This window comes from Dipodomys ordii, unplaced genomic scaffold, assembly GCF_000151885.1.
Source record: "Dipodomys ordii isolate 6190 unplaced genomic scaffold, Dord_2.0 Scaffold133, whole genome shotgun sequence".
Taxonomy (NCBI): Eukaryota; Metazoa; Chordata; class Mammalia; order Rodentia; family Heteromyidae; genus Dipodomys; species Dipodomys ordii.
In genome coordinates this window covers 2,740,546-2,754,877 of record NW_012267349.1, presented here as the reverse complement: position 1 = coordinate 2,754,877, position 14,332 = coordinate 2,740,546, and the positions used below count along the sequence as shown (strand labels likewise).

At 42.2% G+C, this 14,332-nt stretch overlaps 1 protein-coding gene across 1 annotated transcript in view; it reads left to right on the top strand.

Annotated features, from left to right (window-relative positions):
• Tmem163 (transmembrane protein 163) overlaps positions 1-14,332 on the top strand; it is a 228,778-nt gene that overhangs the window by 179,795 nt on the left and 34,651 nt on the right. The window contains exon 5 of the mRNA XM_013030812.1: positions 10,569-10,665. Coding sequence (XP_012886266.1) covers positions 10,569-10,665 — 97 coding nt within the window. The remainder of the gene's footprint in view (positions 1-10,568; positions 10,666-14,332) is intronic.

The following is a 14,332-nucleotide window of genomic DNA, read 5'->3' as shown; positions in this document are numbered from 1 at the left end:
CTTCCTCAGGAACATCTTTGCATTAACACAATACTACAGCAAATTTCTCCATTTCTAAGATGGGTAGAATGATCATGGTTGTGTAATCACTAGCATCTATTTTCTTAGAGATTTTAGCTTGCACTGCTGGTGTAGGGGCCAAATCAGTAGCCTTTTAATTGGCAAGTTTATTTTCTTTTCCTTTTTAAAAGGAAAACCTTAGTATTTTGTGAACCTAATAATGGATATCAATGCAACTTATAGGCCCAGAATTTTCAGAAACTGGCTCCTTCAAGTGAAAGCTTTAGTATTAATTATTAATGTATGTTTCCTAATTTACAATGTAGTAAGGCTCCAACAAATTGGTACTTTTTAAATAACTTAAAATTGTGTGTGTATGTATGTGTGTGGAGAAGATTACTTTCCAATTTGATAGATGAATAACATTTCTTTTAAGGTGCTCTTTTCCTGTTTTATCAATTTCTTCCTCTCTTGTACTGGGAAATGTCAGCTCTTCAAAATAGTCCAGTGTATAGGTCAAAGAGAAGTTGCAGAAATATACAAGATCCAGCTCAAAACATGGCATATGTTTTCTTCATCCCCTTATCTGACAATCCTATGGTATCATATGAAAGGAAACCTATAATTTGTGGATTCTCATTGGGAGATTCAGATTTTCCCTCTAACTTGCCAGTGAGTGAATAGTACTATTCAGCTCCTACATTTTGGTTCTACAGATAAATCTGTACCTCAAATCTGGACACAAAGGGAAACACTTAAAGTGATGTGGCTAGAGAAGACATTTCTAGAAAATTATTTTCCCCTTGAAAAATTTAGCATTCAGGGCTGGGAAGGTGGCTCAGTGGTAGAGCACTTGCCTTGCATGCATGAAGCCCTGGGTTTGATTCCTCAGCACCACATAAGCAAAAAGAAAAAAGCCGGAAGTGGTGCTGTAGCTCAAGTGGTAGAGCGCTAGCCTTGAGCTGAAGAGCTGAGGGACAGTGCCCAGGCCCAGAGTTCAGGCCCCACAACCAGACCCTCCCCCCCAAAAAAAATATATATAGAAAGAATGATGGGGAAGTGGCGCTGTAGCTCACGTGGTAGAGTGCTAGCCTTGAGCTGAAGAGCTGAGGGACAGCGCCCAGGCCCAGAGTTCAGGCCCCACGACCAGACCCCCCAAAAAAAATTAGCATTCAGAAAGTTTAACAAAGCCCATCTTTTCACTATTGTTATTTAATAGCATATTATTTGTAGAAATTTCTCCTTCAATTTAGATCAAGTGTTACATATTTCTATTCTATATACATATAATTTTATATCCCATCATTTTGTTTTGTCTTGTGAGCAGGATCTTGCTATAAAGCCCAGGCTAGCCTATAATTCAGGATCTCCCTTGCATTTTCTTCCCAGCATTGGGATTACAAGAGTGTTCCACTACACTTGGCTAATGTTTACTAACCTGGATTTATTTGTTTGTTTGTTTGTTTTTGGTGGTATGAGGAATGGAGCCAAGGCTGTTAAGCATGCTGGGAAAGTACTTACCAACTGAGCTACATTACTAGGCTTCCCATGTTTTCACTTAATATTTTATCTATTAGATACTTTTCCTATTATCCATGAGCATAAAATATTTAATATGTTTTATTGAGATACTTGCATATTTTATGAGGATATGCTAGTTTGATACATATGTATAATATATATGATCAGCTCAAGACAATAGCATTTCCATTTTCTTCAGCATTCATCACTTTCATTATTACTAGTGTGTGTGTGTGTGTGTGTGTGTGTGTGTGTGTGTGCCAGCCCTAGAGCTTGAAGTCCTTAAGCTTTTTCTGCTTATGGCGAGTGCTCTACCACTTGAACCATACCTCAAGTTCTGGCTCTTTTTGCTAGTTAGTTGGAGATAAGAGTCTCATGGCTGGCTTTGAATCATGCTCTTCAGATCTCAGTTTCCTGAGTAGCAAGGATTATAGGTATGAGCCACCAGAACCTGGCTCATCACATTTATATATTAAGGATTTTGTACACTCTTAGTCATCTTAAAATATAGATGAGAATAACTAACAAATACCCTACTGTGCTATTGAAAACCAGAACTGATATCTATATTTTGTCCCTTAACAAACATCTTCTACCCTACTTTCTAGTCTAGTGACCAATATTCTACTCTGTTCTTCTATGAGATCAACTTCATTTTCCTTTTTTAGGGCCTTATGCTTGATAGGCAGATACTCTACTACTTGAGCCATATAGCCAGATCTTTTAGCCAATTGTTCGGATAGGATATTGTACTTTTACCTAGGTGAAACTTAGATTTCAATACTCCTAAGCAGCTAGAATTATTAGTGTGAGCCATCACATTCAGCAATTTTTAACATATGCCCCCCCCAGTTGTCAACCGACTTGATGTATCGTTATTTAAACACTCCTTTTGTAGCATATTTAAATTTCTTACTCTTAAATATAAATAATGCTGCCATCAACATTCTCTTGTAATAAGCTTTTTCTTTAGGGACAGATTCCCAGAAGTGGGTCAAAGTGAATGAACAAGGTAAACCAATTACTTTAAATACTATCAGTAAGTAGGTTAAGAACACTGGAGATGCTAGAATACTTTTGTAACGATTTTAAAAAAATACCAGATTTAATTAACCAAATAATGCAGGGAGGTGTGTGCTCAGGGTGCTGACTGGTCATTTCCAATGGAGATAAAGCAGTGGGAGTCACAGATGTCTCAGAGGAACTCATTTTGTGGGATGATCATTTAAGAAGTGGGCTTCTGTACACTTGGACCGCCTGCTTTTCAAGACGGGTGATTCCTTCCTGTCCTCTGCAGGCAGGAACTCCAGAGTGATCTTCTCAAGCAGGCAGATCTGCCCTCACTTCCTTGACCTGAAATTCTGAGGCTACTTTTTTCTGCTACTATAATAACTTGTGTCACTTTCAGGAGTCTTGAATCCATCAACTTGGCTACAGTGAAAATCCCTCCAAACCTCAGACTTCTATCAGACATAGGAGTAATTTCTCAGGCATTTCTCATGTAAGAGAAGGTCAGCGGTAGAAGTCCAAGTTCAAAGCAGAAGGAATGGCTTCTCTCCGAGGTCAATTGGACAGTGCAGAGGCTGGCTTGGTCAGCTTTTACATCACTGGGACCAAATACCTGACAGACAACCTAGTGAGGGAAAGATTTACTTTTCTCACAGTCTGAGAGCTTTCTGTCCATAGCTTTTGACCCGGTTGCCACTGCACCTATGATAAGGCAGAACATCGTGGCAACAGGAAAATGTGGCAGAGGCTCATCACCTCATATTACACAGAAATCAGAAAGCCAAGAAGGGGCAGTAGACGAGATACACCCTTCAAAAGGCATGGCCCCAGTGACCTTCTTCTCTAGCCACACCCCACATCCTGTTTCTATCACAATCAGGTCCCCACCACTATGACTCTACCAACAGATGAATCCATTCATGAAGTCAGAGCCCTCATGATCTGACAGCCTGTCAGGTGGCACCCAAGATCCCACCACATGAGCCCGTGGGGAGCACTTCATATTTAAACCATCACAGAGGCCAACCCAGCTATGAATGTGTAATCCTTTGACACAAGGACACTGGATATCATCTCTGCTCACACTCCAGTGGAGAATGGAAGCCAGGGCTTTTATTAGGTTCTGTCTGAAAACAAGAGGTTGAATATAGTCCCTCTGGGGGGCTGGGAAGGTGGCTCAGTGGTAGAGCGCTTACCTTGCGTGCCTGAGGCCCTGGGTTCGATTCCTCAGCACCCCATAAGCAAAAAGAAAAAAAAAGCCAGAAGTGGTGCTGTGGCTCAAGTGGTAGAACGCTAGCCTTGAGCTGAAGAGCTGAGGGACAGCGCCCAGGCCCAGAGTTCAGGCCCCACGACCGGACCCCCCCCCAAAATATATTCCCTATGAACAGAGGCTGTCAAAACACATGGCAAAAGTAGGGATGTGTAGTTGAGAGCAAACTGATGTGACCAATGATGCAATCTTCGACAAGCCTACTGGGAAGTGGCCTCCTTGTTTTCTGTTAATATCACTCCACCTTTCTCCCCTTGTCCACTGCAGTGTAGATGAACATAAACTACTTTGATTCTAGCCAGAAACATCAAAAGATTTGCCAAAGGTAGTTCATGGAGGATACAGTCTTGGGGCTCTCCATCACCACAGCAGATAGTATCTTCTGACCACAGAATATCTTTTCCTTCCTCTTTATCTTCTTCCCTCTTTCCCTTCCTCCATTCTTCTTCTGCAATATGTTGCTGATTGAGGCAGCATTCTTATTTTTCTCCCCTTTAATATCAGTAAGCTCCCTTATAGGCAATAAAAGGCTCCCTGGGCCTTGCAGCTTCTTCCTAATTCTTATGAAACACTAGATCTGGGCAAGTCAGCCCAGATTGGTTGAAAACTGGTTGACAGACCAACAAAGCTCAGCCTTCAGCCACCCCTGGTATGGGGGTGTGGGTGAATCACCGTGGTTGTCAGTCTTTGCTGTCCTTCTAATATTCAGAGTGCATGGAAAGAGTCAGCTTGGTTTAGCTGTCTCGGTTCAAGGTAGGGCATGGTGGCCATTGATCTCCCCTTGGAGACAATGTATCCTGAAAGGATGAATGGCTTGTTTATTACTGGAAAGGAAAATGGAGGCAGATCAGGTCCTGCAAATGCTCACAACAGATATTACCTGAGTTGGCTTTTGAAAATGCAAATCTAATAATTGTTTTTAAACCTGTCAGGGGCTCTGTATGGTTTTCATGCAGAGTTTATATGGCTCAATTTAGCACAGAAGGCCTCTCAGGAATGACTCTTGCTTACCTTTACCCAGCTTCCTGCTCAGCACCACTCACAAAACCTTTTACTCAGCCTAATGGGTCACAAGTGTTCTTGGGGAGGGGGGAACGGGGGATGATCTTATCCACTTCCCAGGCTTACATATAATCTGTGTATGAAGAGGAGGGAGGGAACTTCTGCAGTAGGAGAGGAGGTGGGAGGAGGTAGGGATGGCATGATGTGGGACTTGAACGAGACAGTGCCTGTTTGGTGTCTATTTGGTGTATCTGTCATAGAGAACAGGGAATGGCTCACCGCCATTCATTACTCAATTTCTCTTTCCTTTTTCCTGCCTCCAAATGGATTTTAGTTTGTGGCTTTCTTTTTGAAGTGGCAGAACACATGTGGGGAAAAGGGCAAGGCTAGAATAAATCCACCTGAGAGATTTTGTATCCCTAAGTGCTGGGTGTGCTCATACCACTTGCCTTTCCATTTCCATTTCTATTGTTTGATTGTAAGTACTTTGGGAATGAAGATGAAACCTGATGAGTAAAATGATTACTCTCTAAACAGAGGACTGGATTGGTTAATTGCCAAGGCTATTTTATGTTTTTGATCTGTCATAAATTATAGGATGATGGGAGAAGCTTCTTGTATAGCTATTTTGATCTGATGGGAAGTCATTGAGCACTGGTAAGATTGGACTGGAGGCCATTAAATCTGCAGGGACTAAAGACAAGGGACTAAAACTTTCCGTCTGACATCAGTTTGTCAAAACCTCCTGGTAGGTTTTGCCCCTCAAATTTCAGAAGCACTAGATTTGCAATGTGCATGATTAGCAACTTGCAGCCTATAGCAGCACATCCAAAAAATAGTTTAACAACTTTTAATATTTTGTTTTGTGTGACTATTGGAGCTTGAACTCAGGACTTGGGTGTTTCTTTAGATCTACCACTCAAAGCTTACATTCTACTACATGAGCAACAGCTCCACTTCCAGCTTTTTGCTGCTTAATTGGAGGTAAGAGTCTCATGGGCTTTCCTGACTAGGTTGACTTTGAATCACAATCCTTAGATCCCAGCCTCCTGAGTAGCTAGGATTATAGGCATGAGCCACTGGCACCAGGCTTTTAATCATTTCTTTCGAGCAGCTTTAACTGTTTCTTTTGATGTTTTACCAGCTTTGTATCAGACTGTGCCTTAAATTAATGCTCTGCATCTTAAACTTGAACATGCATCAAAATCCCTTGAAGCATTTAGGAAAGCATAAGTTGTTGGGAGTTTGTGCTTCAGTAGCTCTGGGATAGATTCATTCAGCATGTACTTCCCTAATAAGTTCCCAGGTGATGGGACGCTGCTAATCTACGTGTGCTCTACACTATGATATCCACAGATTCACTAAGAGTTTCCATTTCTGTCTGGGTTGATTGGAGATTATGATGAAAGGGTGGTGGTTCCTTTGCCTCGTTCTAACTCATAAAGTTCTCCAGGGTTTGAGCAGGAGGGAGGAAGAGTCTGTATTCTTTATGGTGACCAGATCCCCAATACCCTCATCATTTTATCAGGTTAACCTATCAGGGAAGGCCATGAAGGATGGGGAAAAGTTACCATTTGTAGTCTTCACCTCCCTCTTTCCCAAAATTTAGAAGCAGCTTACAATACAGAGGAAGAGACAACTATTTTTGCACACATTTGCAGTGTTTGCTCCTGACCTAAATCTTCTAGCATCTTAGAGACTGTTGTAGTCCCAAGGCAGTAGTGGGAGCATGCAATGGAGATGCCCAGAACCTTCAAGTGGCTGGCTTGATGACTGAAACTGGCCATTTAGGGGCCATCAGGTGACATGGACTTGAAACTCCTTGGATGACTTGGGCATGTCTCCTAACTGGTGCCCCATTGTTAAGGAAACGTCCCCCACTCCCCTCCACAACCATAAAAATCAGAGAAACAAAGACATGGGTCTGGTGAGTGACATCCTGGGGATTTATGAGCTGATGGGCAGAACACTGAGAGCCTGAGTAGAAAGCTGTTGTGTAAACACAATATATTATTAATACAACATTTAAAAATAGCTCCTATCCTCTGCTATTAATAGCTTCTTTGGGCTGCAGGCATGGCTGGGTTCTGACACACAGGCTTCATTCCTGTTAGGAAGAGTTTCTGTGCTGATCAGATTTGCAGTACATTTAAAAGAAGAGGAAAACGGGTGTTCACAACAGTTTTGGGCATATACTGGTGAGGAACATATGATTACAGTTCTGTAGAATTAAAATGGAAAATTTATTTTGACTTTCATTGCATTTCATCATTTCCTTTTCTTTCTCTTCCATTTTCTCCTCCCTTCCTTTTTGCCCTTTCCCCTTCCCTTTTCCCCATTTTGTGACAGTACTGGGGCTTGAACTCTAGGTCTCACTTATTTGTCCTTTTCCTCAAGGTTGTAGCTCTACCACTTGAACCGCAGCTCTACGTCTGGCCTTTTGCTTGTTAATTGAAGGTGAATCTGATAGACTTTTCTAGCCAGCTGGCTTTGAACTCTGATTCTCAAATCTCAGCCTCCTGAGTAGCTAGGATTATAGGCATGAGCCACCAGTGCTGGGCTGTATTTCAGATTTCAGTGGGGCATTTGGAAGAACTGTTAGGAATCTTCTTTTGCTAACCTCATTGGTAGCAATTACTGCTCATGAGACTCCATGGAGGGAAACATACAGGTGACTTGTGATTGGTTAATCAGTTAAAGATTCTCTCCAGAGAGAGTGGGGGAGGGAGAGAGAGAGAGAGAGAGAGAGAGAGAGAGAGAGAGAGAGAGAGAAAGAGAGACACAGAGAGAGAGACAGAAAGAGAAACAGAGAGAGACAGAGAGATCCTACATTCTGCTACTGTAGATTGTAGACACTTAGACATTGAAGATAATGGTTTTTGACCCAAGGGATCTAGAGCGTACTTCTGCATATGGATATGTAAACAAGAAGTTATGTGTTAAGACTCTTTCATCATTCTTGCATTTTAGTTGCTTTAGTAATGTAACAGATCCACAGCCCACATTTTGTGCAAACTAAGGGACATGCTCATAGTGATATGGTGAATGGTGGGTACTTATAACGTCACTGGCCTTGTTGGTATGAAGCACAGGTGTCTGCCCCCATGTCCCACCCAGAGGAGATGAGGATGCAGTGACAGGTTGCCTATAGTTCTGATATACTGGTGGTGACTACCTCACTTGTGTCTCAGGGAGACGAAGCTGACCAGTAAATACACGTACCACCACTGGGCTGTTAGGGCTCCTCAGGCTCCATCCTTCCTTACTTGCAGGATGGACACTCCCTTCCTGCTTCCATTCAGACAGCTGTGTGAGCTTCCTAGGAAAGGGCCTCACTTGCGTCTAGGCCTTGCATTAGATAAATATTACACTAGGGAAGTAACCAAATATAGAGTCTTGAGTTCACTCCAGAGCATCTGATAAAAATGGATCCAGACAGCTGAGCACCTCTGGCTCTCTCGTGTAATGTGAGCTACTCAGGAGGCTGAGATCTGAGCATTGTGATTCAAAGCCAATCCAGGCAGAGAAGTCTGTGAAATTTGTATTTACAATAAAACTACAACAACAAAAAAGCCAGAAGTGTAATTGTGACTCATATGTTAGAGCACTAGACTTAAGCAAAAGAAGCTTAGGGATAGCACCAAGGCCCTGAGTTCAAGCTCCAGGACCAACACACACACACACACACACACACACACACACACACACTCACACACTCACACACCACACAAAATAGAACCAGACTGATTCTCAAGAAACATTTAAAAAAAAGTTTCTCTAATGAATGGGAGTATAGTTTGCCTTCAAGGCTAAAAGCTGATGAATCTGTAGTTGAATTTGTTAAAAGAGGATAACCTCTGATTCTGTATCACTTAGGGATTTAGTGAGTGATGGTAAACCCCATTCTGCAAAACCTTGGAAATCTAGCCTCACTTGGGGCTCTTTTCCCATACTCACTTCCCAGTGCACATTTGCTCTGATGGAGATGATTACTCCAAGCCCTCATTACAGAAGGTCTTAGACTCTCTTCCAAGGGGACACTTGATGTTCAAGAGCAGGTGCTTTGGGAACATTGATTTCCAAGTACTGGAATCTCTGCCTTTGCCATAGTCCTTGGTTACTCAGAGACCCTCCCATAGGTGTACCTCACTCCTCCATGAATCCTCTGTCCCTGATTGCCTGATGGGACTGTCACAGCCCTCATTTTAGCTGCATAAGCCTTTTTTTTTTTCCCGGTTATGGGGCTTGAACTCTGGGCTTGGGCGCTGTCTGGCTATGCACTCTACTACTTGAGCCACAGTTCCACTTCTGGTTTTCTGAGTAGTTTATTGGATATAAGAGTCTCACAGTCTTTCCTGCCTGGGCTGGCTTTGAACCAAGAGCCTCAGATCTCAGCCTCCTGAGTAGCTAGGATTATAGGCGTGAGCCACTGGTGCCCTGCTCATAAGCATATTCTTAATGTCTGACTTTCATGAAAATGCATGGTATCCTTGGACCCTGATCCATTTATTCAAGTCTCCCTTGAGATCCCTAGCCCATTCATTGCTGCCTCCTCCTCCTCCTCCTCCTCCTCCTCCTCATGCTCCTCCTTTTCCTACTCCTCACTTTGCTCTATCCTGCAACAGTTCTTTCTTTTTGTCTAGGCCTTTTAAAAAATAAAATGTATAGCTAGAAGCCAATTGGGTAGATTCCATATAGCCTTGCTTATTTGCTTTTATTCCTGACTTCTGAATTTTGAGGATTGTGTCTGTCCACAGGGATAATAAGTAGGTTCTCCTTCCAAGTTAAGTGCCCAACTTGAGACCATACTTTTAGTCCAGAGAAGAAAATCTAAGCTGGAACATGAAAAATGATATTATTTGATAGTAGGGATAAAACTAAATGATGGAAACATTAGGTTGGGATAGGAACAATCTAGAGATAATTATACTCATTCTGTCTGTTTTCTTTGGGATTTTGGCTTGTGTACAAATATTATCATTTCCTCATGTCTATCTCTTTAAATTTTCTGTATTTAGATTGCCAGGGACTTGTACAATCCCAAGCCCAAAGATTTTCTTGTCATTCCCCACCCCACACTCCCTGAGTGTCCTTGTCAGCTTTACCTCTGGCAGCTTCCCTAACTTCCTTCTGTGTTGGGTATTTTAGTTGACCACACCCTCTCTTCTCTCCCCTCACACCATAAGAGAAAATATCTGTGTCTTCCCGCAAATACACTTTTGTCATTACCAAACCATTCTTCCTCATCAGTGGGAAAAATCAAAAGAATCCAGAGTAGACTTGGCCTTTGTCTAAGCTGATGTGAATGGGTTACTTTTAATGCTTGGAGTCTCATTTTGTTTCATCTTCAGGTAGGAAATATTCCCAGGATCACCCCACAGCTAAAAGGGCCATCCTTGGGCTCTCTCATGGCAGATAAACTCTGCTCTTCATTATTTAGCTCTTTACTCTCTGGTTTGAGGACTGAAGTTATCATATTTGTCAGGACAAAGGGATAGAGTTCATGTCGGAAAGACGCATGTTAGCGCTCATGGATGTTGCTAGTGACGGAAGGTGGTGAGCTCCTTTCCTATGAAATTGCCTCTGTGATAAAACCCTGAACTGTATTCTTCTAGAGGTGAATTGGTGTCTATCCTGGGGGGTGTGGAGAGTTGCAGTTGAATTCAATTCCCAGATTGTGTTCCTGTCTCAGTCTTCCATGCTGACTGCTCAGCTGTGTGGAGTTCTCCCAGTTAAGACTCTCAATGTTGTGTTTTGTTTTTTACAGAGCCTGTGTCATCTTGGGGGTGATATTCCTTCTCTCCTCCATATGTATAGTGGTCAAAGCCATCCATGACCTCTCAACTAAGCTGCTCCCAGAAGTGGTAAGGTCCTTCTTCTTTTTTAAAAACAATTCTTTCTGCAACTCCTGTATTGCCTCTCACCACACCTTTACTTGGAGGAGCTGGGCAGGTGGTGACAGTGATGGTGATCATGGGAAACTCAAGGACTTTGAATAGGATGACAGGAATGCAAATAACTTGGCAGGGGGAAGTACTGGGTAGGTGAAGAGGTTTACAAATAGTTAAGCTAGTACTGCGTTCTTTGTCCTCCTTGGGACTTTTGACTAGTTTCATAGCAAGATGTCTCTTTTGGTAAAGAGAAATGGAGCAGTGATTTAATCTCTGTTTTTTTGCGTCTGTTGTTCAGTATCCCTTCTGTGATGGATGTAATAAGATTTAGTTTTTTCTTTGTACCTCAATTCAAAACGTAATGGATGTAATAAGATTTAGTTTTTTCTTTGCACCTCAATTCAAAACGTAAATCTTGTCACATTAGGTCTTTTTCAATATAACTTCATTCAGATATAGCAATTGGAGGATGCAATTTCATATTAAAATGTATCTTTTAACACTGTGACCTCTGGGTGAAAGTCATTATTTGAACTTGAATTCTTTTATTTTCCCTCTTCAGCCTATCAATGCTGAGAAAAGAAATATTTGTGAAGTCTTTCATCAGGCATTCTTCAGAGAAAGCAAGTGATTTGGTTACCAGGAGATGGAGATGCTGCCATTATAGTAATGCTTAGCCTACAAGTTCACAACAATATGAATGTAAAATATGGCCTTGTAGGATATGATTTGGTTTGAGTGTGGCTGTGGTGCATTGTCTTAGATAAGATCAGAACGATTCAACCATTAATTTCACTTTTAGAAAAATGTCTGTGAATTCTTTTGGGGTGATGCACTGTATGGATATGTTTTGGGGGCAATGGGAATGGAGTGGGGCATTCCAGTACATTCAGTAGAGGCTAAGTTGTTTCCTACTCTTTTTGTTTGTGCTGATATTGGGGCTTGATCTCAAGACCTGGGTGCTATTAGCTTTTCGCTCAAAACTAGCGCTCTATCACTTGAGTCTCAGCTTCACCTGTGGTGTTTTGCTAGTTAATTGGAGATGACACTCATAGAATTTTTAGTTTTCATGTCTCAACTTCTTTTTTTTTTTTAATTTTATTTGTGAAGATACTGTACAGAGGGGTTACAATTACATGGGCAGGATAATGCGTACATTTCTTACCAAGCATTGCAGCCTCCTCCTTTTGTTTACCCTTCACATCCCTTCCCAGCCTCCCCCTTCCCCCCCAATCCCAATCTTTCTCCTTCCCCCCCTTACCCCACCCTTCCCGCACCAACGTAAAGCTCATTTTGGACATGACAACTTGTACTTCTCATTGTTGCAACAGGTCCACCTGTATCTTTAAACAACTGGTTTTTCCCCATCTCCTCCTCAAGTTATTCATGTCTCAACTTCTTGATGCGTAGCCAAGATTACGGGTGTGGACCACTGGCATGCGTCTCTGCTCCCTTTTACACTGAGATTAGAGCCAGCTTTTTCATAATCCTCCAGGGCCTTAGCTGTTATTGATTACTGCCATTGGCTACAAGCAGATGCTCTACTGTCTCAGTGATACTGAGGGAAGATGGATGCCAGGCTAGCAGTGTATCTACTTAGGGGATTTGATTGTTTTCAGCAAAGCAAGCTCAATCAAATCCTAGTATTTATTACAGTCTTGTGCTCTTCATTGCTTAAGTACAGAATTCCCTCACCTTGGTTGCCTGCCCTGGGGTCTTAGACTTTTCCATCCAATTTTCTATCCCATGTTCCCTTCCGTCAGAATCTGAGCATAAGAGATGAAGGCACTGAGTGTGATTGTACATATTAGACATGAAGACATTTCTGCATCTTGCAGAGGATGCAAACATGCTTCAACTTTAAGGAATGTTATTGAGTGAGAGTTTTCGGCAGTATGCCAGTTGACATGTCACTTATTTGGGCATTAAAAGCTAATTTCCAGCAGGGGTAACTTGACATGGAATGGATGACTGTGCACTGGCCCTTCTGAGGTTCTCATGTTTTTGTTCAGAATTACTTTTAGCTGGGAACAGTCTCTTTATTTCAAGGTGTAAAATACTCTTAAATGAAGAAACTTACCAGCCTAAATTCTATCTCAGAAAGTAACTGTCCGATGTTCTGTTGAAGGCAGGGTTCAGAGGGGTTCGTAGCCCCATGGATTGGCCCAATATGGCCCCTGTCTTTGGAGATACAGTATTGCAGTTTTATCAGTTTTAGGGTGGGATTTAAGAAATTACAAACCAGGCATGTTGTGTCATCCCTGTATTCCAAGCTACTGGGGAGGCTGACATCAGTAGGATCTTGGTTTGAACCAGCTAGGGCCAGAATAATAAAAAGAAGGTTCTTGAGACCCTCATCTCAATCCATAAAAAGCTGGGTATTATAGTGCATCTGTTATCCAGCTTCATGGGAGGTATAGGTAGAAGTATCACTGTTCATATCAACCCCTGAGGCCCACTCAGAGACAAAGTTAGTGTCTTGAAAACACTAAACAAAAAGGCTGGGTTGTAGCTCAAATAGAGAACACTTACAGTTCTTGAAGCCCTGGGTTCATTTCTTAGTACCAGAAACAAAAAAGGCACAACTATTTATGGTCAAGAACTGTTTTTTTATCTTTATAGTACAGTGTAATGAATGGTTAATGACTGCTTTCAGGAGCTTAGGTTCGGCTTTGGGGGTGGAAGGGGGAGAGAAAGGCTGAATATCACACAGGGCCAGGTAAATGCTATCAGGTCATAGCCAAAGGTTTTTCAATTTCAAGTCGTCATTTGCTGTGCATTAGAAGTTTCTCAAAACCAGGAGGCTTTAGTCAAGCCCCAACCCCTGACCTGCAAAAATGATCATTCATCTGTAGTACTTAATGTAAATTAGGAACCGCAAATTCAAATGCCCAGAGTTAGATTTGAAGAAAATGCTTGAGAAACTGGCCAGAACTGTGGAGCCCCAAAAGGGTCTGCTCAGGTGAAGGCTTTGGCCTTGCCCAGAGTTGTCATGACAGGATGTGGACCCATGTTATAAGATCTGAGTACAGAGCCCTTCTGTTCATTCAGGAGCAGGTCTTCCTTCCCTCTGGACTGCTTTCTTTTAATTCAGCTGCACAGTTTTCAGAGTATGGACCAATGCAAGAATGGATCACTTTTGAGTACGATATCTCTGTAGTTAGGAATTACTCAACCGTGAAGTCAGCTGTTTTGAGCTTCCTCTGTGTCCTGCCCCTCGGGGTTTGTAAGAGGAGGGTAAGGCCAGCCTGGCTGTCTGGGGAACCCTTACCCAGGACTCTGGGGAGTCTACTGCAAGTCTTCAAAAGCGAATGGCCTGAGCCTACTCCAATGCACTCTGCAGTTACCTCCTTTGTTTGGTTAATGTAACATTCCAGAAGAGCCTCCTGTGAAATTGCATGGATCAGGAAGGTAGTGCTTAATATAATTTTTTCCAAGTTTTTCCATTTCCTAACAAATGGGGCAATGTCATTCTTTCTGATGGAGGCATAGAATTCCATTGTGTATATATACCACATTTTCTTGATCCATTCATCTACTGAGGGGCATCTGGGTTGGTTCCATATCTTAGCTATAAGTGAAGTAAGCCAGGCCCAAAGAAACATAGGTCCCATGGTTTCCCTTATATGCAATATCTAGT